At 45.7% G+C, this 21901-nt stretch overlaps 1 protein-coding gene across 14 annotated transcripts in view; it reads left to right on the forward strand.

The window, feature by feature from the left end:
• Window positions 1-21901, forward strand: part of NEDD4L (NEDD4 like E3 ubiquitin protein ligase) — a 1724212-nt gene that overhangs the window by 428776 nt on the left and 1273535 nt on the right. For all 14 annotated transcript variants that reach the window (XM_086960462.1, XM_086960464.1, XM_086960467.1 and 11 more), the window contains exon 2: window positions 7152-7225. In XM_086960462.1, the coding sequence (XP_086816588.1) occupies window positions 7152-7225 (74 nt within the window). The remainder of the gene's footprint in view (window positions 1-7151; window positions 7226-21901) is intronic.

The raw sequence follows: 21901 nt of genomic DNA on the forward strand, positions 1-21901 counted from the left end.
GGGCTGTGTGAATGTATGGGGGCGAGTGTGTTGGTTATAGCATACTTATTTACGATTGTTACTTGAAGTTTTGTATAGCACAACCAGGACCCATCCAGACCGCAGAGCACTTTAGAAGTTGTCAGATGATTATAAAATGTGACGAGCTGATAGTGGGTTTATGTCAGATAATAGGATGTATAAGTATAGTAAGATTTCTGGAAGTAAGCATACTATCAGAACATCTAGGCCTTTCAGTACAGAGGCTGGGGAGAAGTGTTTCAAAGGGTGTGCAAGTGATGGAGATGAGATTCAGCAGTTCCAAGTAATATTATACAGTAGGCAAAATGATGCTAGTTGTGTGAAAGTATGGTCGTGGCTGTGTTCTTGTATATTAGTGACTGTTATATTACTGATTGTGTATATTCGGGATTGGTGTGGGGAAAGTATTATATTGGGTTTCTGCATAGTATGGCCAATGTATTGACGTGTAATGTTGATTGCGTGGATGTGTTGAATAATTGTTGTTTTGGTTGTAAGTTGGTAATATAAATGCAAGATTGTGGGTGTGTTGGCTGATGTTGGTCGTGTGGACCTATGATGATTGGTGCGTTTTATGTGTTTGTGTGATATGGGTGTGCTCCTCTGCCCTATTCTCCCTCTTTGTTCCTTGCCACCAGTGAATTTGCTTTGTGCCCACACCTATCTCTAGCCCCTATGTGTGCCTCTATCACCCATTTTATTTTATTGTAGCGTTTTATAGAGTGCAAACTTGACCCGTGAGGGTATCAGAGAGCTTTACAGGAGATATGACAGTGTACAAACAAAGTCAATGTGCAGAAAAATACAGAAACTGTACGAAGGGATGGGGAGGGGCAGGGGTGTGGGGAACATAGGGGATATTGGGGATACAAAGGTAAGATTGCAGTCATAATTAGATTCAGTAAAAAATTAAAGGCCCTGTAATTCTCTGCAGGGATGGTTGAGATCTGGGAAAAACGATAGTCTTAGAAACATCAGATTTGTGGTCAGGCATGGCAGGCATTAGGCAAGGAATATACCCATAAGGAAGGTTTTGGCCTCCTTCTTGAAGCATGCTAGAGAAGGGATTCTTCGGATGGCGGGTGGGAAAGTGTTCCAAATTCTAGGTGCTGCCCCGGTAAATGCCCTATTATAGGTTCTTTTTTTCTGAAAAAAGGCGGATTGGAGTACGAGATTACTGGTGGACCGGGATTTCCTGCTTCCTCCAGATACCACTAGTTTTTGTGCCAGATAGGCAGGGGAGTTTGAGTAAAGTGCCTTGTGTGTGATGCATGCCAATTTCAGCTGAATTCTGGCCTCTAGGGGGAGCCAGTTCAGTGCTTTCATATGTGGAGGGATGTGGTTGAATATTCTAGTGCCAGTGAGTAGTCTGGAGGCGGCGTTGAGGCAAGCTTTTAAGGGTGCTAGGGAGATCTTGGGTAGACCTGTGAGGGTGGAGCAACCATATTCCAGTCTGGAGATGACTAGAGCTTGAACTGCCATTTTTAGGTCTGGAGCCTCAATGAAAGGTTTCAGCTTCCAAGGGTAGCTCAAGTGGAATCTAGCTGCTTTAGCCATAGAGTTGATGTGGTCCCGCATGTTCAAGTTACAGTTTAGGATTATGCCCAGTTGTGAGAAGTTAGCCTGGCATATGATGTCCACTAGTTCTAGTGGGCACCTTGCACCAATCTAATCGACCCTTAAGGATGGTGGTTGTTAAGTCAACCTTATAGAAAGCTATCCTAGTGGTAGGATGGACCAGCAGTCATCAGGCTAAGACTTCAGAGAGCGTATTAAGCAAGTTGTTTTACCAATGATAATCTCTTGAGTACCAAATGAAAGGACACCACACAAGGTATATATCAAATATATATGTATTTATTTTAAACACAACCCCTCTGCACTCTTTATGAGGTCAGAGGTAAAAGTACAATACAAGTTACTCAATTAGTAACTTAAGTTGCACAGTATACGTTATGCCCTAGGGGCCTCACAAACCATATGCTAAAATAGTGGTATAAGAACCACGTGAGAATTAGAAAGCAATACTCCAGCTCTGTAGCCTCTCCGTATGCCACCTTTCCCCCATGCACCAACTCTGTATTGCACCTCTGCAGCTCCTAGTCATGCCCTAACTTTCTCAGTATGCTGCCTCCAATTCCTATATTCTTCCCTCCCATGGAGGGCTGCCCCTCTGTATGCTTTTGTATCCCTTCTGCCTCTCTGTGCCACCCATCACCTCAAAAGCTCTTCTGTTTGCCCTGGACCCAATTAGCCATGTTCTGTGCTCCCCTACCTCATGCCTCTGCTTGACTATTTGCCTCTGCCCCTCCTAAAACCTTCTGTGTGCCTCCTGCCCTCTTCAGGTCATGTCTTTGCCCATTCTGCCCTACAACCCTTGTGTGCTGCCTTTCTGTGTGCCCTTCCACCCTCTTGGCTCTTTTTTGCCCACAGTCACCTCTGAATCCACTATATGCACCCACCCGTCACAGTCCTTGTCTGCTTAAATAGTCCTGTCCCCTGTGTGTGCCTCCATACCTCATCCCTACATGCACTTTGTACTTTATGCAGCTCTCGATCCTCCACCACCTTGCCTCTATCATCCACCTTCCCCGGGAGAGGATCTATATTTCTTTAACAGCATTAAATCTCCTGGTTATTTTTTTATATATCCTGATGTTAAACTGATTAGAGAGGTGCTTTAATGTGAACCTTCCTCTCAGAGAGAGAGAGAGAGAGAGAGAGAGAGAGAGAGAGAGAGGATGTTAAAGCTTTAAATCTCCAGTCTTGCCCAGTGCAAGCGAAGCTACCCACTCTCACCATGTCCCTAGGTTAATGGAAGGGAAATATACCTCCCCCCTCCCTTGGCCAACTGCGATTCTTCACCAAACAAATACAGAGCTTGGTATCTACACCTGCAACTTGATCATCATTTTTTATACCACCAGCACTGAAAATTTCAAAATATACGTATACATGACCGTATCTATTTTTGTAAATGCCATCCATAAGAAGAGTTGTGATGATTAATTGCAAGTCTGAAATGCATGTTTTAAACTTCAGTACGTGCTACTTAATACGAAATCTATTAGAAATATAAATTCATCTGGACTTGACATTTATTTTTCTTTGCTCATTATGTGAATAACACTGTCTTTAGTGAGAGAAGACACGTTGGTAGTCTGATAAAATATAAATTGAAATTCGCCTAAAGCAAGGTTTAACGCTTGCTTATTAAATATGTTTGCTATCTTATTACCTAATTCATAACAATCGGATTTAGGTCTCCTCCGAAGGCAGCAGTTTTACTCTATATCACTAATGTATGCTTACAAGACTATGTTACTGTATCCAGCAGAAGTACCGACTTTCAGCAGGACTCTTTTGCAATGTGTTTGGTGCAGAGCTATTTAATTATGTGAAAAACCTTATATAAAATAGTGGTACTTTCCAGGCTACGAGAAAAAACGCTTCAGACGGGCTATTCAAAGGCCTACTTTGTGGGTAGGTAAAGTACACATCTTTCTGTGGTTTTCACGTGGATAAAATGGAATGCCCATAATGGCAAACTGTAACTGCCTTGAGCATGTCTTGAGGCATTCAAAAATGTTTGTCTGATGGGGTATTTGGAATAGATGCTTTTTTATCTAAAAGCGATCCATCGATTCTGACCTACTGGTAATATCCACAGTTAGGGTAAAACTGACGTTGAACCTTGAATATCCCTATTCGCACTACGGTTCTACACTACTGTAGACTCAGTTTGCGTAGAATTTAAGTTTAGTTCCACTTAGCTTCTTTCTTATGTTTGCGTTCCAACTAGCAAACCAATTGGTGTTTTTTTTTTATCTCAACAGGTGGTATGCAGGGAGTAATTGAATGCACTGGGATAGGAAATATCTTGAAATTATGTGCCAGCTTAAAAAAATAGAGTCCAAAGTTTCATTAGATTTTTGATTTACAGTTGAAGTGTAGTGCCTTTGAAAGAAATGAGTCAATGCATTTGTTTTTGTCATTCTTCTTATTTCATGAATCCGAAAGCTTTCTGCAAGAGACTCTTGTTTGACAAGTACTTCATAAAAGTTCGGTTGTTATGAAAAAGTGTATAGTGCCCTTAGGTTGATGAATTGGTGATTAACAACTTTATTGTAACTTGGTCGTTTTATTATATTTATTATTTAAGCAATAATTTTTGATTTGCACTTATTATTTTCCATAAATTGTTTGGGGGTCTGCAGTAGACACTCTGGGGCTGCCTTCACAAAGTCAAGCATTTACACCTTCTACAGCTAAATTTGGTAAGTTTTGATTTTTCAGCTACTTTAAAACCTGGGCTGAACCACACAAAACCAGTGATTTAGAGAGCATCCTTAACCAGCTAGAGTGAGGTGAAAGAGAGCAACTATAAATAAAGTTAAATCTCTGTTAGGAATTAATTTGGGGGGAGAGGTGAACTGGCCTGGTGACACTCGTGCTTCGAAAAACTAAGAAGTTGTGATCAGAATGATGTTGTTTAAATATAACTTTACCAATGAAATCAGTACACGATGCTTGACTGGGTGATGCAATCTATTATATTTACAATACATTGACTGTTGATATTGAAAACAATTAAAAAACATTTTTTTTAAACCATGCTATAATGGGTCAAATGTGTCTTCGAGACACGTTGCATGCGTGTGAAATCATTTGCAGTCCTAACTAAGGGAGTTGGCAATCTAGTTATAGCAATACTATGTTTGTAGTGTTATGAGAGCTTATCGACCAAAAATATTTAAAATGTATGACAAGCCTCCATAATTTATTATAATGCTGGTCAGTGGTCATCCTTCTGTGGACACCGTTAATGGCCTACCATTGAAATAAGATAACCCGCTAAACAATTTTCTGCTGCATTGCGTGCACATTGTTTTGTCAAGTGTTTAGAAATACATTTAAGTGTCCCCCCCCCCCCCAAAATGTAAATACTCTTTGACTCGTCAAAGAAATTAGGGAAAATTTGAAAAATATCTAACTCTATGAATAATGAATTACATATGTGTCCTCTTATTGCTTGTCAGCCAGTGTTTCTGGCTGAAACCAGCAATGGTTCAGCAATAGCGCTCTCAACCAGGATAAGACAGCTCATCCTAAAGCTGTTGTTGTACAGGTCTCCTCTGGGTCACTGCTTTACATCTGTTACCTTCCTCAGCATGGTGGCGAGTTGTGCAACAAATAGGGGTGCCTGGTTTTGCAGCTACAGGGATCTTGTCATATATTTTTAAAGTGCAGCTTTTGACTAACTTTACATTGAAGTTAATAGGCTAACTAGTGCTTTACTAAACGATCAGCTTCTTCACTACGCAATTCCTTCTTCTCTGGAACGTGTATGTGGACATTCCCTGCCTCATGTGAAACTGAAGGCCTTATCTATAAATAATTTGAAGATGTTCAGAAACGAACCAACAAAATTTATAAAGCCAGTGTTTAAAATGGACATTGAACTTCATTGGCAGCAAACAAAGGACACTTAGTTTCAGTGTGACATTTTCTCATATCTCTGCCTGTCTCTGATGTGAAAATTTGAACTACATTGATCCGGGCATATAGTATTTAATTTTAGTCTAATGTTGTTGAAATAGTAGTTCCAAGTTGAACAACGTTTGCCGTGAGATTAGATGTCAAGGGTTAACACTATAGACTTGAATGTGGTCCTTTCAAAGGACTCCTCCAGAAAGAGTTAAAAATTCTCACCATAGTTTCACAGACACCCACGTTGTGTGTCCTTATCACTACCTCTATAATTACAGAGGCATGGGGAATTCTCTTTACAGAGGTTATTGTCGCAGAGGTGCACATACAATACATGTGTATGCTGACGTTCAGTGCAGTGAGGACGAACAAAGGGTTCTGAAAAATTGTCATAGATCGCTAACACCATATTCCGTACAACTTGAATCAGTCTGATCACATCTCCTTTTGAACTGGACTATAGCTCTGGGTGCCAGATTGGGTATTCCCTTATATGTTTACGGTGGCAACAAAGCAGTGGCAGCAGTAATCTTTCTTAGACTGATGACCTGTCTAATCCTGTGCAAAGCCACAACTTTTGCATTCCATTTGCTCTTCTAAGCTATCCATTAAAGCAAGAAAATTGTAAACTGCAGTCTATATGGTTTTTGTGCAGTGAATGGAGACAAAACAAATATCAATTTCTTAGTGTTTGCACCCCATCTCATACCCTGTTATTAAACCTCTAATGGATGCATTTGCCATTGGTATGCATGGTGGTTTTGTACTTACTCAATGCTATTTCCTGATCTACAACAACTGTTTAATTCTTGTCTTAAGATATTGGGACTAGTGCATGCAGCTCTACAAACAACTGGAGGGTCACTGGATATAGCAAATAAACAGAGTTGATAAATTGAACTGTGAACCTTTGTCTCTATTGTGTCTATATAACTAACAACAAGTATATTGTAATGAAGTATTAGGTTGCATCTGCATTCAACGTTTATGTTTTATGATTGAAACTTATCTTGATTTGCTAAGAGTATTAGGTGTATATCATTTAATCTCATTATGTGAGTTCATATTTTGGCATGGCGAGTCAGAAGTATCAGACCGATTCAAAACGTGACTTGCAAATCTTCTTGTGTTTTCTGGTATGTGGATAAATATACAGTTTACATGGTCACTTTGTGACCTATTGTCACCCATTTTGTGTGGGATGGCTAAATATGAGTTCTTGTTAATAAGAACAAATTCTTGCTTCTCCTGGCAGTAATAAAAAATACAATAATGTTTGGATGCATATTCGTCTCATAAGGAGAAATGTAAAACATTCTTCATAACAAGCATGGTTTTGGTTGCTTATGCCTTTGATCTTAAATAGAAATTGGAAATTTGCAGCATATACTTTAAAAGAATCAAAAGGTTTCAGCAGGAGGAAACATAAGACTCAATGTAGGGAGAACATGAAATAAACTTGGGCGTCCATATGATTCACACCAATAAGATTTGAAGGGTCATTGCATACAAGCTTACACTGTCTTTTGACCACTTTTCATCACTGGTCCTTGTTCGTTTTTTGTGTTGTGTTAAAAGTGATATCATATCAACAATTTGTTTTGAAAATGCTTTAACTTGTTTACTTTTATGTTTTTTAGGATGAATCGCGTATCCTCAGAGTGAAGGTTGTTTCGGGAATTGATCTTGCGAAGAAAGATGTGTTTGGGGCAAGGTAGGTGATACGCTTTTGTCCTGAATTGTTTTTATTGTACGGTCAAAGCAAATCTCACAGAAATATAACACACTTAGATGTTTAGTGAAATCTTGTCAGCAGAACTGGATATCTCATGGGCATTAGGCAATACCATTTTTTGTTCTGCTCTAGGAAATGTATTATTAAAGGGTGTCAAATTTTCACAAATATTTCTTGTGTTGCCTTGAGTAAGTCATAATGTTTTATAACCTAGTGACCGTAAAGATTTTCTGAATATGTCAACTTCTCCCAATTTGCTGTTAGTGCATTATTTGCTGCTGCCTGGAATTGAGCATTGAATTTGCCTTAAGTTGAAGCTTTTAGATTGGTAGTCTTATCAATCTACCATGTTGAGGTGCGTTAACAGGTTTTTCTTTTTAATTGTAATATGCCCAATATCAGAAATTAATGTAGTAATCTTTTCGATGCATGGGAGCATGTGCAAAAGCACATACATTGGACGCCTTGTTGCATGCTTTGTATCCTTCAAGCACTTGGCATTCCAACTGCGTGGCACTTCTCTGCAGCGACAATGGCTACTTTCATGAACAATCAGATGGCAGAGTGGCCAATGAACATCCTAAATTCACTTTAGTGTACATTAAATAGTCAGCCTGCAATAGAATGGATTTAGCAACCGAACTGGTGCACTTTTCAGGCACTTTAACGAGTTGACATCACATCATCAGTTTCAGCGCTGCAGCTGCTACCTCTAGGAACTCCTAAGCCTTGTTTCACTCTTCAAGAATTGATCTTCTAAGCTTGTGTTGTTGTGCTACTACAGAACTTTAATTGCAATGGCACAACGGAAACAGGTGTTCACTGGAAGGCATAATTAGTTGACCCTAGTCTCTTCAGTGCTCTTGAACATTTTGTACATCCTCGAAGAGATGTGATCAAACATTATTTGCAAAACTAATTTTGACTTGGCGAATGGCCTATTTATTTTTGTTTTTATCCTTTATTTTCTGCTTTAATCGCTTTCTTTGCTTTTGTTTTTTAGTATACTACTTTTATCATGTAATGTTTTGGTTAACTGCACCATGAATAATAAACTGACCTCGCTAACTTAAGAGCTCTGTTAACCATTGCAGCCCACTTGGCAATAACTGAAAGAAACCAGTAGGATTAGCTGCAAGTAAATGTCACAGTTAAGTCCAGAAGACCGAGTTCATCACTTGGCTCTACTTTTTTGTAATACTTTTTTTTATATCATCAATTCACCGTTGATGTACAGTTGACCATAATAGCATTGTACAGTGGAAGAGAATGTATCTATGATGGAAGGGCAATCTAGGTCAAAGAAAGCATGATGTACCATTCATTAGCATTTAAATTGTATTCGTCCTGGGACTACAATATGACTATGGATGATACGATAGACAGACACCCACAAAGGGAAGGGGCTAGACCGAATGACCTTATGGCAGAATTCACCACGGCAATGGGGCTCTCAGATGTAGGGCGGGAACTACAAATGGCAGATTCCCAATATACGTATTTCTCTAGTGTGCACGGCAGCCTTTCCCGTATTGACTACTTCCTAACTTATACGGCCTTGATAGGTAGTTTTAGACTCCCTCAGACATTACAGAGGTATCTCGGACCATTCCCTCCTTGGGATCAAATGTACTCACGGGGAGCGACAGACGCGTAGCACTATAGTTATTAACCCATGGCTGTTGAAAATACGTGACATAAAGGAAGAACTATGTGTACAAACGGGGAATTCTTTTACAGACAACCTGGGATCGGTGGACTCAGCACAAACTATATGGGCGACATTTAAGGTGGTTTTAAAGGGGCCTGCCCTGTCATTGAAAACAAGGTATATTGCGAAACCACGCCAAATATTGTCTCAGCTGGAAGAAGAGCTCTGGGGGCTAGAGTCAGAACATGCAAACAGTCCCTCAAGCAGTACACAGAATAGATTGACCCTGAAACAGGATGAATACAGACTCAAGACACGCAAACACATGATGGCTAAGTGTCGTGCCACACAGCATAGGCTGTACGAACTTGGGGACAGAGCCAGTAAAACCCTGGCATGGTTGGAAAGGCGAGAACAAGGCACACGGTGGGTGCCTCGACTGACGTTGCCTATCGGGGAGGTCCTCAATCAACCCAAAGATATTGCAGAGGCATTTGCAGATCACCTCGAAAGAATATATTCTCCTTCCACTACATACACAGCAGAAGACTCACATCAGCTACTACTGCATCTAGCAACCACAACTAAAATTAACAAAGCCCGATGGGGCGACCGCTCCTTTTCCCACACCGCTGCCAAGCTTTGGAACTCTCTCCCTCTATCCTTTCGAGAGAACAATAACCGGATGTCCTTCAGAAAGGCTCTGAAAACCCATCTGTTCGCAAAAGCGTGTTGATTCACCCTGAAGCCTGACACTGCAATTCAGTCAAAAGCGCTGCGAGGCCTCTGGGTAGTTACGCGCTATATAAGTGCAATTTTTCATTTCATTTAATTTCATAATAGATAGTGACGTGCCAACCCTCTTGGAGCTAGATAGAGAAGCGCTAGACGAGGACTTGACAAACGGAGAGATCCAGAAAGCCATTGGTCAAATTAGGTCTGGGAAAGCGATGGGACTGAATGGTACCCCCATTGAGTTTCTCAAAGACATGTCCTCTCAGTTGGTCCAGCACCTACGGGCTATGTACGAAGAAAGCTATGAGAGGGGGCACCTGCCAGCAGACCAACGTATAGCTAGTATTGTCGTTATCCACAAGACTGGGAAACCAGTGGACAACTGTGGCTCTTACTAAACTATCTCGTTGATTAATGTGGAAGCAAAGATCTTGGCGAAAGTTCTGGCCACACGACTTGGGACAGTGATTTTCTCCTTGGTGCACCCAGGCCAGTCTGGCTTTATTCCAGGAAGAAATACGGCTCTTAACATATGCCCATACGCTCCATAACGTGATGGCGCTCAGGGAATTTATGGCGGAATACGCAGTTATATTGTCCTTCGATGCCTCAATGGCATTTGATTCCGTAGAGTGGCCGTATTAATTTTAGATCCCCTTTATGCTGGAGCCCCTGGTGGCCTGGATCCGTAGTCGAGATGTGATGGTACGTGGCCTGCGATGGACGGCGGAAAATGAGGACAGAATATTCCCTATATGCCGATGACATATTACTGTATCTTACCTCTCCCTACAAATCCATACATGCCGTTTTGAATAGCTTTACAAACTTTGGGAAATACTCAGGGTATGCAATTCACTGGGGCAAGTCTGTGCTGTTCGTGCTACAGGCACAAACTCCTGGTCTCCCCAAAGGCTGCACACTATAAGTTGCTGTGGAAGGATTTAGATATCTAAGAGTCTGTTACACCGGACCCTGCTCTTTTCTATATACATAATTTGGCAACCCCGCTGGCCAGACTGCGAGAGGACGTAAAAGACTGGAGGTCACTGCCTCTATGTTTGGTGGGCCATGCCACTCTTTTTAAAATGCTGGCGCTTCCGCGATTCCTATATATTCTTCAGAATTGCCCGCAGAGGATTGGTGTTGCGCTCCTGCCCAACCCACACACTGCAGGAACGAGGATCAGTCCAGTCCACTTCCCCGACTCACCAGCCACTCACTGAATGATACAATGAGGAAGCTGCTGACCCAGAAAAGAGGGTGGAAATCAAAAGGCAACCAAACCTTCCACCCTGGGAACGTGCTGTACAAGGATCACCCACCTCCTTCTTCTGCACCTGCATACAAAGGGAAAGACAAAACATGCCCTATGATAATTTCTCAGTCCCCACTCCTACCTCTGAGCATATGACCATAATCCAAGTATTACCAATCACATACACTTACCAAAAGCCTGAGCAGGCTTTGCTTCAAGGAGTAGTCAGTCAATAGGAACTCTTTCCCAAGATAACCTCTCTCAGGTGACTGAAGTGCAAGACTGTCCGTCTTGTAAGGGTGTTTGGTTTGGAACAAAAATAGGGATCTACAGGGTAAAAAACACACCTATTCTTCAGGCATGAAAAACCCCTGTATTATGTGACCTCGGGAATGGGGGGGGTAAAATACTACTCAGACGCGTTGTCTATTCCGCTTCGTAGTGTTCAAAACAGAGGAAAAACCCAGCCGGGTTTCCTCGCGGAATGGACGATAACGTCACTTCCGCCTACAACGAGGCGGACAGGTCGCGCTCCAAAAACAATGCGCGCGAATCACCGGATCATTCACCGCGTCTCCGTATCAGGAGAGCGGTAATCACAAACAGGAGCCCCTGAATGCCGGCGAAAATCGCCCAAATACGGACAAGGAATAAACACAATAAAAAGGGGCGGGAGGGACGGGAAGTATTCTAAAGGATCCTAACTAACGATAGGTAACTCACGAATAAACGGGGCGGGCAGGAACGGGGGAGTACATGAAACAAGGCACCAGGACCAGGAACTGAACAAGGAAGGGGATGAAAAAAGGCTACGCAAAAAAGGGGAATAACCAAGTCTCTGCACGAGCCCGTGCAAAGACAGCTGCAATCAACGGGAAAGCCTGGAGCCAGGATACAGGAACCCACAGATAGCAATAACAAGCATTGACATAAGGGTAGGACTCCTTTTTATGCTACTGGTGTGTCATGTGATAGTATTGGACATGGTCAACAAAAGAGAACTGGGGACCTAATCCTAACAATTGGCAATCGGCCCATATGTCACCCAGGGAGGCGGCTATCACGCTTAGATTTAGACTGATACAACTCCGGGTTTTACACCGATCATATATGACGGGGATAACCCTTGCAAAAATAGGTGCAAGACAAGACGATCTTTGTTTGAAGGGCTGCAAGCAGCCGGCTACCTTCTACCACACACTGTGGGAGTGCCCGCGGTTACAGGGCTTCTGGGAGAGAGCCACAAATCATATACAGTCTGCACTGGGAAAGACGGTAGACCTGATGTCGCGATTGGGCTTGCTAAATGTCTGGGCAGATACTGACCTAACTGAAACTGAACAACAGCTAGTAACGCTGGGGTACACGCTGGTGAAAAGAGAACTGGCGTGGGGATGGGGTGGAGTGGCACCGCCTCCCACATCGGTATGGTTGAAAGAGCTAGATAGATGCATGATTGCTGAGAAAGAAGTTTTTATAACCCGGGGGTGCCCGAAGAAATGGGACAGAAAATGGACCATATGGAACGTTTATAGGGGGAAATATGTGTATCGCCAATGGTGGACTTAGAAATGCGCAGAGATGTGGACTGATGTAACTTCTTAATGTGTTTGCTATATCATCCTCTGTATGATGTACCATGATGAGAGTAACCAGCTAATGTCATCTTCCAACAACTTTTGTATGTCTGTCACAAAGTTAAATAAATAAAAATAAAAAATAAAAAAATTGTATTTGTCCTATATTTTCATATAGTCCAGTGGCAGCATCACCGTAGAGATTTGTTGTCTGAAATCATTATGAAATACCTGACAGGCTGCTACATTTTGAAGGCTTTGGGAAGATGTTTTAGCAGGCAAACAAAGTGCCATTTACATAGTCAGAGGAAGATAGTTGGATCACCATCTGCTTTCTGTGAATTGCTAACAGTCTCATAAGAAATATTTTGGGCTACTTATATTGTTTTCTGTCTTTAAAAATCTGTATCAGTGTTTGTTACATAACCTTTAATATTGCAGGATAATGGTTTTAAATGAACAGAGGATATATTTAACATCATAAATGTTGGATTCAAAAGACATATGCACAGCTCAATTTTGCTATTTACGAAACGTATTATCCATATTTGTTTAATACATTTCATGGTTATTCCTTCTATTATAAATATTTTCATAAATACCTATTTTCCCAACTTTTCTGTAATTATTCCTCTACATCCAGTCTTGAAATGGTCTTCCTGTATCTCATTGGAACTCTTTTGGCCTCAATTTAAACCTTTTTTGTAAAACTTCACTTCTGTGTCAAGTCACATGGATCAATTTGTTTCATAAACCAGTATTTGCTAATATGAATGTCCACATTTGCAGGGGCCTGGGTTGGCGCCAATGTAGGCGGCAGAAAACCTCGGAGTTCTTCCGTAGCTGTCCCACCAAGTAAACTATCCTGAAGCACTACAAAGGCCCCCAGCACTGCAACTCAGAGGGGAACACCGGGTGCTTCCCTGGGAGCAGTTGTGGGAGGCTAAAGACGCTGCAACTCGGAGAATTCGGCACTTGACCTCCCGGAGGCGGCCCACCGAAATGAGAGGCAAAATGGCGGCGGAGTACGAAGGCGAAGTCCGCTGCTAATGAGGTGAGCGGGGCCCCCTTGGAGATCGCCTAGCTAGCGGCGAAGTGGCGAAGAGCAGCCCGGAGCTCCCCTGAGCAGACTCCCAGGTCGGGAAGTGGTGGAAGAGACGAGAGGGGCTGAGAGAACTCCACCGGGAGGAGGTAGCAGCCTGACCCTAAGATTGCGGAGGGGGCGATGGGAGCCGGATTACGAGGCAGCTGTTGACTTCCCCGCCTGTGCCCATACTGGTGAACACACCTTGGTGGGAGCTGGAGCCTGGATGGTTCCTGCCTGTGCACAGAATCTATAGACTGCCGCCCGGGGACTGGAGGGGGCTCAGGTGATGGTTCACTGAGGATCCTGGAGGCTGAACGCGAGGAGACTCTGGCTGGGGTGCGGAGCCCGCGTGGCATGGGAGCGTGGCTGGGCTCGGATGCACTTGAACACGAACTGTGCTGAGACCGGGAAAGGGGCATTATAGGCTGCAGTGCGGACTTTCGTCTACCAGAGGCGCTGTGCATGGTCTCCCTGAGTAGTCCCTGGCAGCCTTCGGCTACGGACCTCTACCTGAGGTGTGAGGGCGGGTGATGTGCCGAGGGGGGCTGGCCCACACCTACTCACACGAACAGTACTGAGCATTGCTTCTATGAGAATACCTGCTGACCCTGCTGATGGGAAGAGAGGTTTCTAACATAAGGGCGCGGGACGTGGAATCCCAGTGCTGAACTTGTGGGAGCACTGTGCTGTTGTGGCGGACGGGGAGACCTTGTGAAAGCGAAGAGGCGGCAGTTAGACCATAGCAAGGCTGCCCTTATATAGCTCCTACAGCTGAGATATTTGGAAGGCCAGCCCTGGCCATAACAGGGGCTCTGGAAAGGACTAACTGGGGACCCTGTGGAGGGGGATCCACTATTTAGGGGGTCTCAGGCGTGGATTTTGAGGCTTACCCGTGCGAGGAGAATAGGCGCTGGCTTGGCCAGCTGCGGAGGAGAAGAACCATAGTCACCCCTGACACTGCGCACCACTTTTGCCTACGGACTCCAAGATGGGAAGAGTCTCCAAGAGGAAGGGATTTAAGGTTCTGAGTCTGGAGGAGCCAGAGCAACACGTGGAGGGCGATGGCGATGCTACGGAGAGACGAGGGTCTGGACGGACCGGGGACCCCACGCTAGGGGAAATCATGCAGGCCATTGTGGCCTCGCGGGAGGCGATGGAGAAGAGAAGGGATGCCATCGCCTCTGACCTTATCTTATCGAAGGACGGCCATCGGAAACTTAAGGAGAGAGTGGCGACCACCAAAACCAACATGACTGATATCCCGGACACAGTGTCTGCCTTGCGAAAGTCACTGAATGAAGTAGTGCACAGAGTCAAAGTGCTGGAAGTGCGAGCAGAGGACAGTGAACTTGCGCATTGTGGGAGTTCCGGAGCGTGAGGAGGAGGCGTCAGCTCCGTCTCCCATACGCTATGCTGTTCCCGACCCGCTTGAGAGTGACTGCAGACGAGGAAACACTCTTCTTTGTCACGCCGCAAGCCGGCTGGGACTGGCTGGAAACCCGTGGTAATGCTGGGGCACACACGCCACAGGCGTCCTCACCCCCAGAGCGGCTGCCAGCAACGTCCCCAGTACAGAGAACCATCTCTCCAAGAGACCGGCGCCAGGAGCGACACAGTGCAGTTCTAGCGGTGGCGGTCATCAGTCAGGGCGCGGCCAGCCCAGTTAGTCTCGACATGGATAACGAGAAGAGCGGAGAGGAGAGCCCGAGATCGAGTAGTGCCCAGGGGCTTTCAGAAGTTGACCTTCCGGACGCCACTTCGTAGACAGCGGATGGGATTTTTGTGTGATGGGGCGGGGGATACTTAGTGGAGAAGGTAGTTAAATGCCTGCTCCGATCCTTGGACCCGAGGGCTCAGTTGCTACAAAATAGCGAGATGGACGGGGGGCCCTGCCAGAACTTCGGGGGTCTGGTTGACTACACTTGTTCTTATGGAGGGGGCCGGAAGGAGGTCCAGGGGTATCGAGCGTGAGTCAAATGCCGCATTATATTTATGATTCTTTGCATGATTACCTTGGTTTGGATGGGGGCCTGTTCTTGTGTACCTGTCCTGGGGTTGGGGATTTGGGTGGAGTTTAAAGTTGGTGGGCAGACATGTTGCCGTGGGGTCCTTAGGGGGGCATGGATTAGCTCGGGAACCGTGGGTACCTCCGTAGGAATTAAGGTTATGTCTTGGAACGTCAGGGTGAGGCATACTATGGGTCGAAGACACAAAATACACGCCTACCTAGTTCGGAGAGAGGTGCAAATAGCACTCCTGCAAGAAACGCACTTGACAAAGTCGGAGGGAGCAGCACTGCAGAGGCGCTGGAGAGGGCAGGTATTTCACACCACATATTCGGCATATGCAAGGGGCACCTTAGTATGGGTGTGGGCAGGAGTACCATTTCAATGTGTTAGGCAGGTGGTGGACACAGAAGGCTGACTTACGATAGTAACAGGGCGGCTTGATGGCAGAGACATTACGTTAGGTTGCTCAACATTAGGGGCATAGATGCTCCCTACCTTTTTTGCACAGTTATCGCAGAAGCTAGCGGGGGAGCTAATGGGTCCTATACTACTGGGTGGTAACTACAATTGCATTACTGGAATTGACTTGGACGTTCTCATCCTCCTCTCCCTGACGCCCCCACTCATAGGGTGGCAGAAGCCAGACGGGACTGGCAACAGCGCTGGGGTTTAACAGACACTTGGCGGGACTACTCTTATTTCTCGGCTATACATGGGCTGCCTGTCAGGTTGGACGCTATATTTTACTCCCCTAAGGTGCATTTGACGGTCACACTGAGTGAGTACTTAGCCAGGACGATTTCTGATCACAATCCGCTGCTGTTGACCTTGAACTGGGCCTGACTTCGGACAGCGATCCCTAGTTGGCGTTTCCGAGCGGAAACACTGGAAGACCAGGTCTTCCGAACCACCATAGGTACTGCCATTGAAGAATACTTTCAATACAACACTGGCACATCCGCTACCCTACAGAACGAATGGGACGCATTCAAAGTAGTGATAAGGGGTTGCTGCATTTGAGAGGCTGTGGGAGTCAGAAAAACTTTATTGAGTGAGGTACAGCGGGAGGAAGTACGGGTCAGGGAGAAGGAAAGGGAAAGACTCGTACGTGAGGATAAACAAGAGGAACTGATGAGGGCAAAAGAGGAGGTGGCGGCGCAAGTGGAGAGGCTGAGGTGCTTTGATTACAGGGCATATGTGGCGCAGAAAGGGATAAATCTGGAGCACTACTAGCTTGGTTGGCAAATCCAGCACGCAGGGGGATGCCGATTCTAGAGCTACGCGACGTGGGGGGGGGGTAGTACACTATGGGCAGCAGGCTATTAGCGAGCAGTTCTTGGAATACTACACTACTCTGTATCTAAGTCGGTTAGATCCCAGGTAACTGGAGACTTTCCGGATATAGCTCTGACGCAGATTGAGGCCGAGGACGCAGAGGGCTTGGGGCAACCAGTCGAGCTGAGTGAGGTCAGGGGAGCCATTAAGAGAATGGCCAAGAAAAAAAACGCCAGGTACTGATGGCTTACCGTCTGATTTTTATGCCACTTTTGTAGACCTGCTGGCTCCTCAGCTGATCACCCTATACCACCAGTCGCAGCATGATGGCTGTCTCCCTGTCTCACCAAGGGAAGCAGTTATCATACCCCTCCTTAAGCCGGATAAGCCGGCTGGGACTGCACGGCCTATCGCCCTCTTGCGATGCTAAACCTTGACTACAAGATTATTAGCAGTGTTCTGGCCAACAGTCTGATGGTACATATGACCACTCTGGTGCATGGGGACCAGGCTGGCTTCATCCCTACCCGGAACTCGGCCATAAACATACGGAGGCTGTGTCAACTTCTGCACGGGACGGCTGAGGAAGGGGCGAAGGCATGCGTACTATGGATTGACATTTAAAAAGCTTTTGATAGTTTGGAATGAGCATATCTGTTCAGGGTTTTGAGGGTGTTCGGCCTAAGAGAGGGGTTTGTAGCCTGGACAAAGATTCTTTATCACCACTCGACGACCAGGGTTAGAACGGGTGAGGCAATCTCTGCAGCCTGCAATGTGGGTAGGGGGACAAGACAGGGCTTCCAGCTATCTCCCCTCCTGTTCGCCCTGGCAATAGAACCTTTAGCGGTCCATGCGCGAATGGGGAGGTACGGGCGTTGGAAGGGATGGGTCAGGTTCACTACATTACACTATATGCTGATGATTTGTTAATGTTCCTTGCCAATGCTGCTGAGGAGTTGAGGGGTGCCCGGGAATTGCTGGCGAGATTGGGACGTGTGGCGAGGCTTAAAGTCAACTGGAACAAGACATGTCTCTTCTGGGTATGAGCGGGCAGAGATGAACCCCCCCGAGGAGCTGAATGTGAGATGTGAAAACAGCTGCTTGCCTTATTAGGGGTCAGAATTTATCGTGAGCCTGCTGACTTATTTGAGGGCAATCTGGGGCGGGCGTTGAGAACTACCAGGAGTAATCTTGAATTCTGGGGGACTCTGTCTTTATCAGTGGCGGGAAGGGTGGCGTTACTAAAAATGATAACCCTGCCTCGACTACTTTATTTTGTTGCACTACCACTTTGGATACCTGGGAAGTATTTTGCCCAACTGAACTCTATGGTCATAAGTTTCCTGTGGGGTTCTGGGAGGTGTAGAGTGGCGCTGAGTACTATGACGCGCCCTAGACAGGACGGGTTTGCAGCGCCGGATTTCGAGGCATATTACCACGCTGCCCAATTTCAATGGTTCACGCAGTGGATGGTGGGGAGACTGAGGATAGAGGAGAACCAGAGAGGTATTGACCCGAGAATCCACCAACTAGCTCGGATTCTGCTCTAGTTACCGGTGCGAGAAAGGGAGGTGCCGAGGGATCTGTGGGTGGTACGACAATGTTGGAATAGGGCCATTAGGTAAAGTGGGACCTGCGTATGCGCCTGAGATCCCAATATGGCTCTGTGAGGTGTTGCCACACGGGGGAGATTGGCAATGGCTGCGGGTTTGGGAGGAACTAGGGGTCTCAACTATTGGGGATCTCTATGAAGATGGGGCCTGATACCGTTTCAGGACCTCACGGAAAGATTTGAACTGCCTGCTCAGGATTTTCTTTTGCATGCAGCTCTGACGACTACTGGAAGAAGGGAATGGAGGAACCAGGGACCTTCCTCCATTGACAGTATGTTGTCACTTCAGCGGGAAAGGTTAAGATGGTTTTTGCCTCTATAGGAGGACAACACAGGGGTCTAGGACCCCCTTAGAGAATCTGCGCATTAAATTGGAGGCGGATCTGGGTACACCTATAGAGGCAACACCGTGGGAGATGTTGATGGAGCGGGCATGGAAATGCTCCCAAAATGCGAGATTCCAGCGAAAACAATTCTATGTGTTCCATCGGGCGTACCTCACTCCTCTTAAAATTAATGAGTTTTTCGGTTCCCACAAGGTCTGTCCGCGGTGCAAAATGGAAGATGCAGCATTATGCTCTGGGACTGTCCACTGCTTCATGGGTTCTGGGGGGGGTGAAGTCCTAACCAGACTGAAGGAGGTGACAGACAGGGAGCTACTGTTGACCCCAAATGTTTGCCTGTTACATACGTTCCCCCACACTGCCCGCAACAAAATCACCAGTAAATTCCTAGATTTAGGATTAGTGCTAGATAAGCAGGAAATTACTTGCCCCTGGAAAGCGGTAACTGCCCCTAACACTGCGAAATGGCTGCGAGAATTCATAAAATGGCGGACTGTGAGGGGACTCTCCGACTGCAGGTGGCCAGAGGGACTGACAGCGATAAGTTACTGGACGCAGCGAGAGCCTGGGGGGTGATGGTAGACCTTCTGCAGAGACCTGAAGGACTGATCCCCTGCGGGCTGGGGACTCACTCTCCAATACTGGAAGGCGGCTTCTGGAGCGTGGGTGGGACGGAGGGCGGAGAGACTTTGGAGGTGGGAGCGTCCTCCAGGATGGGTTTTGGTTCGCTGTCATAGGATCCTTTATGGCAGGGGTCTCCAAACTTGTCCTGGAGGGCCGGATCCATGCCAGATTTTTAAAATAACTACATGTATCTCAATGGGGATATCCAAAAAATCTGGCATGGATCCGGCCCTCAAGGACCGGTTTGGAGACCCCTGCTCTACCGAGGGATGGAAAGGTATGCTACATGACAAACGAGACACAAGGGAGAGCGACATGTCTGCTAGGGGGTGGAGGGGTAGGGATAAGGGGGGGTCAGGGGAAGGGGGGGGTGGGAGTTGCTGGGGAGGTAGGGTTTTTTTCTTTTCTGTCTTGTTGCTAATTCCCACGTTAGGGAGAGGACGGAGTTTGTGTGCACATACTCCTAAAGCAGTATGGCTGTGCCCTCCAGGATGGAGGCCATGCTCTAGAATGGATAAGAATGATATATATAGTGGACAGTAAGGCTGTTGCAGACGAAGGAGTAGACGTGGACAGTTCTGATCGGATCAGGCCTAGGGCATGTCATATCCTCTCACTAGCGCAAGGCTGCTTATGGGATTGTATAATACATCAGACTTTGAAATTGTCATGTCTGTTATCCACAAAACTGAATAAAATCTGTTTACAAAAAAAAAGAAATGAATGTCCACATTTGCAAACAAGTCAACACTCCTGGCTATTTCAGCCAAACTATCTTTCAGTCATAAAGCGTATGGCTCGGAGATCCATGTTTTTTTTTATTTTTAAGAAGTTGAGCTAGTTTATTTTATATTTGGAAATGTCTACGCAGCTACTCAGTCGAGAACCTTTTTAAGGTGTTACCCAGTGTAATGTGTAATGGTAGACATGGTCTCTGATAAAGTTGGCATGTTAATGTTGCTTTGGCACTATCGTTGGATACGCCTTTAGCCATTTACGTAAAGGTAGGTATTATATCAAGCAGTGGGAAAGCCAATAGGTCTTGCCTTGGCAAGCTGGTGCAGTTTTTTTTTATTGTAACCACAAAAGAAAAGAAAATACACGGTCACCTAAATGTGGCTGACTTATGTTTGAAATAAACTTTTGAGGATTTTGCCTTCTACTAGGTTCATCATTGTTTTATTTTATTTCGTTTTTTTTCCTGATCTTGGAAAGCCTAGCTGAGTTTCTAGAGGGCAGAGCCCACCTCTTCACATCCTGATTGAGTAGTTCTGCTAGAGCCATGAGTATACACCCTTCCTCTCATATCTAGTCTTATCAGAAAAACTCTGATAGCACATGGAGGTATTCAGCACTTAGTTATGTTATGTTAAAAATGCTTGTTACCGCGCACGGACACCAATTGGTTTCATGGCGCTCAGAGACAAGTGGAGAGGAGACGCAGGAGGGTAAAAGAGGCTAATCGTAGGCAAGATGGAACAAATGAGTCTTCAGGAGTTTGCGGAAGGTGATGTAGTCCGGAGTGAGCCGAATTGAGAGGGGAAGGGAGTTCCAGGTAAAAGGAGCAAGAAAAGAAAAACAGGCGCCACCGTGTTTCTTGCGTTTAAACCTGGGAATGATCAAGAGATTATGGGCAGAAGACCTAAGGTGTCGTGAGGGAACGTGAGGGTGAAGGCTGAGAGAGATAAAGGCAGGGGCAGAAGTGGATAGAGATTTAAAGACAGTGCATCCCATTTTGAAAATATAGCGGTACGCTACCGGGAGCCAGTGTAGTCTTTTCAACAAAGGTGTGACATGTTGGTATTTAGGCTGTTGAGAGACCAGTCTGGCTGCCTGGTTTTGTACCAGCTGGAGCCGGTGAAGGTGGTATGCATGGATCCCCACGTACAGACAGTTGGCATAATCAATACGTGAGGTGACCAGGGCCATGATGACAAGAATGAGAGCCTCCGAGGATAAGTACCTTCGGATTTTCCCAATTCTGCGAAGGTGATAGAAGCAGGCCGAGGTGACCGCATTAATTTGGGGCCTCATCGATAGGTCACTAGAAATGATGATGCCAAGGCTTTTCACAGAGTTGACGGGGCAGGGGGAGGGACCAAGGGCCGGGGGCCAGAAGTTAGGACTCCAAGGATTCGTGGGCCCACCGATCAAAACCAGCTCAGTCTTGCTGGGGTTGAGCTTCAGCTGGCTGAAGTTCATCCACTCGTAGATGGTGAGCATTATTGATTGAAAATTAGAGCAAGAGAGAGGGGAAGAGTCGATGGGAAAGATTAGTTGCAGATCATCTGCGTAGTTGAAGATAGTAACAGGAGAGTGACGAAGAGAGGCTAGAAGGGGCTGCATATATAGATTGAACAAGAGAGGGGACAGAGCGGAACCCTGGGGGACACCACAGGAAAGTGAGATTGGGGGGGCAGAGAAAGTGGACAGCTGGACCGATTGGGAGCGGTGTTGAAGGAAAGACCCAATCCATGACAGGG

This window comes from Lissotriton vulgaris, chromosome 3_1 (genome assembly GCF_964263255.1).
Source record: "Lissotriton vulgaris chromosome 3_1, aLisVul1.2, whole genome shotgun sequence".
Lineage (NCBI taxonomy): Eukaryota > Metazoa > Chordata > Amphibia > Caudata > Salamandridae > Lissotriton > Lissotriton vulgaris.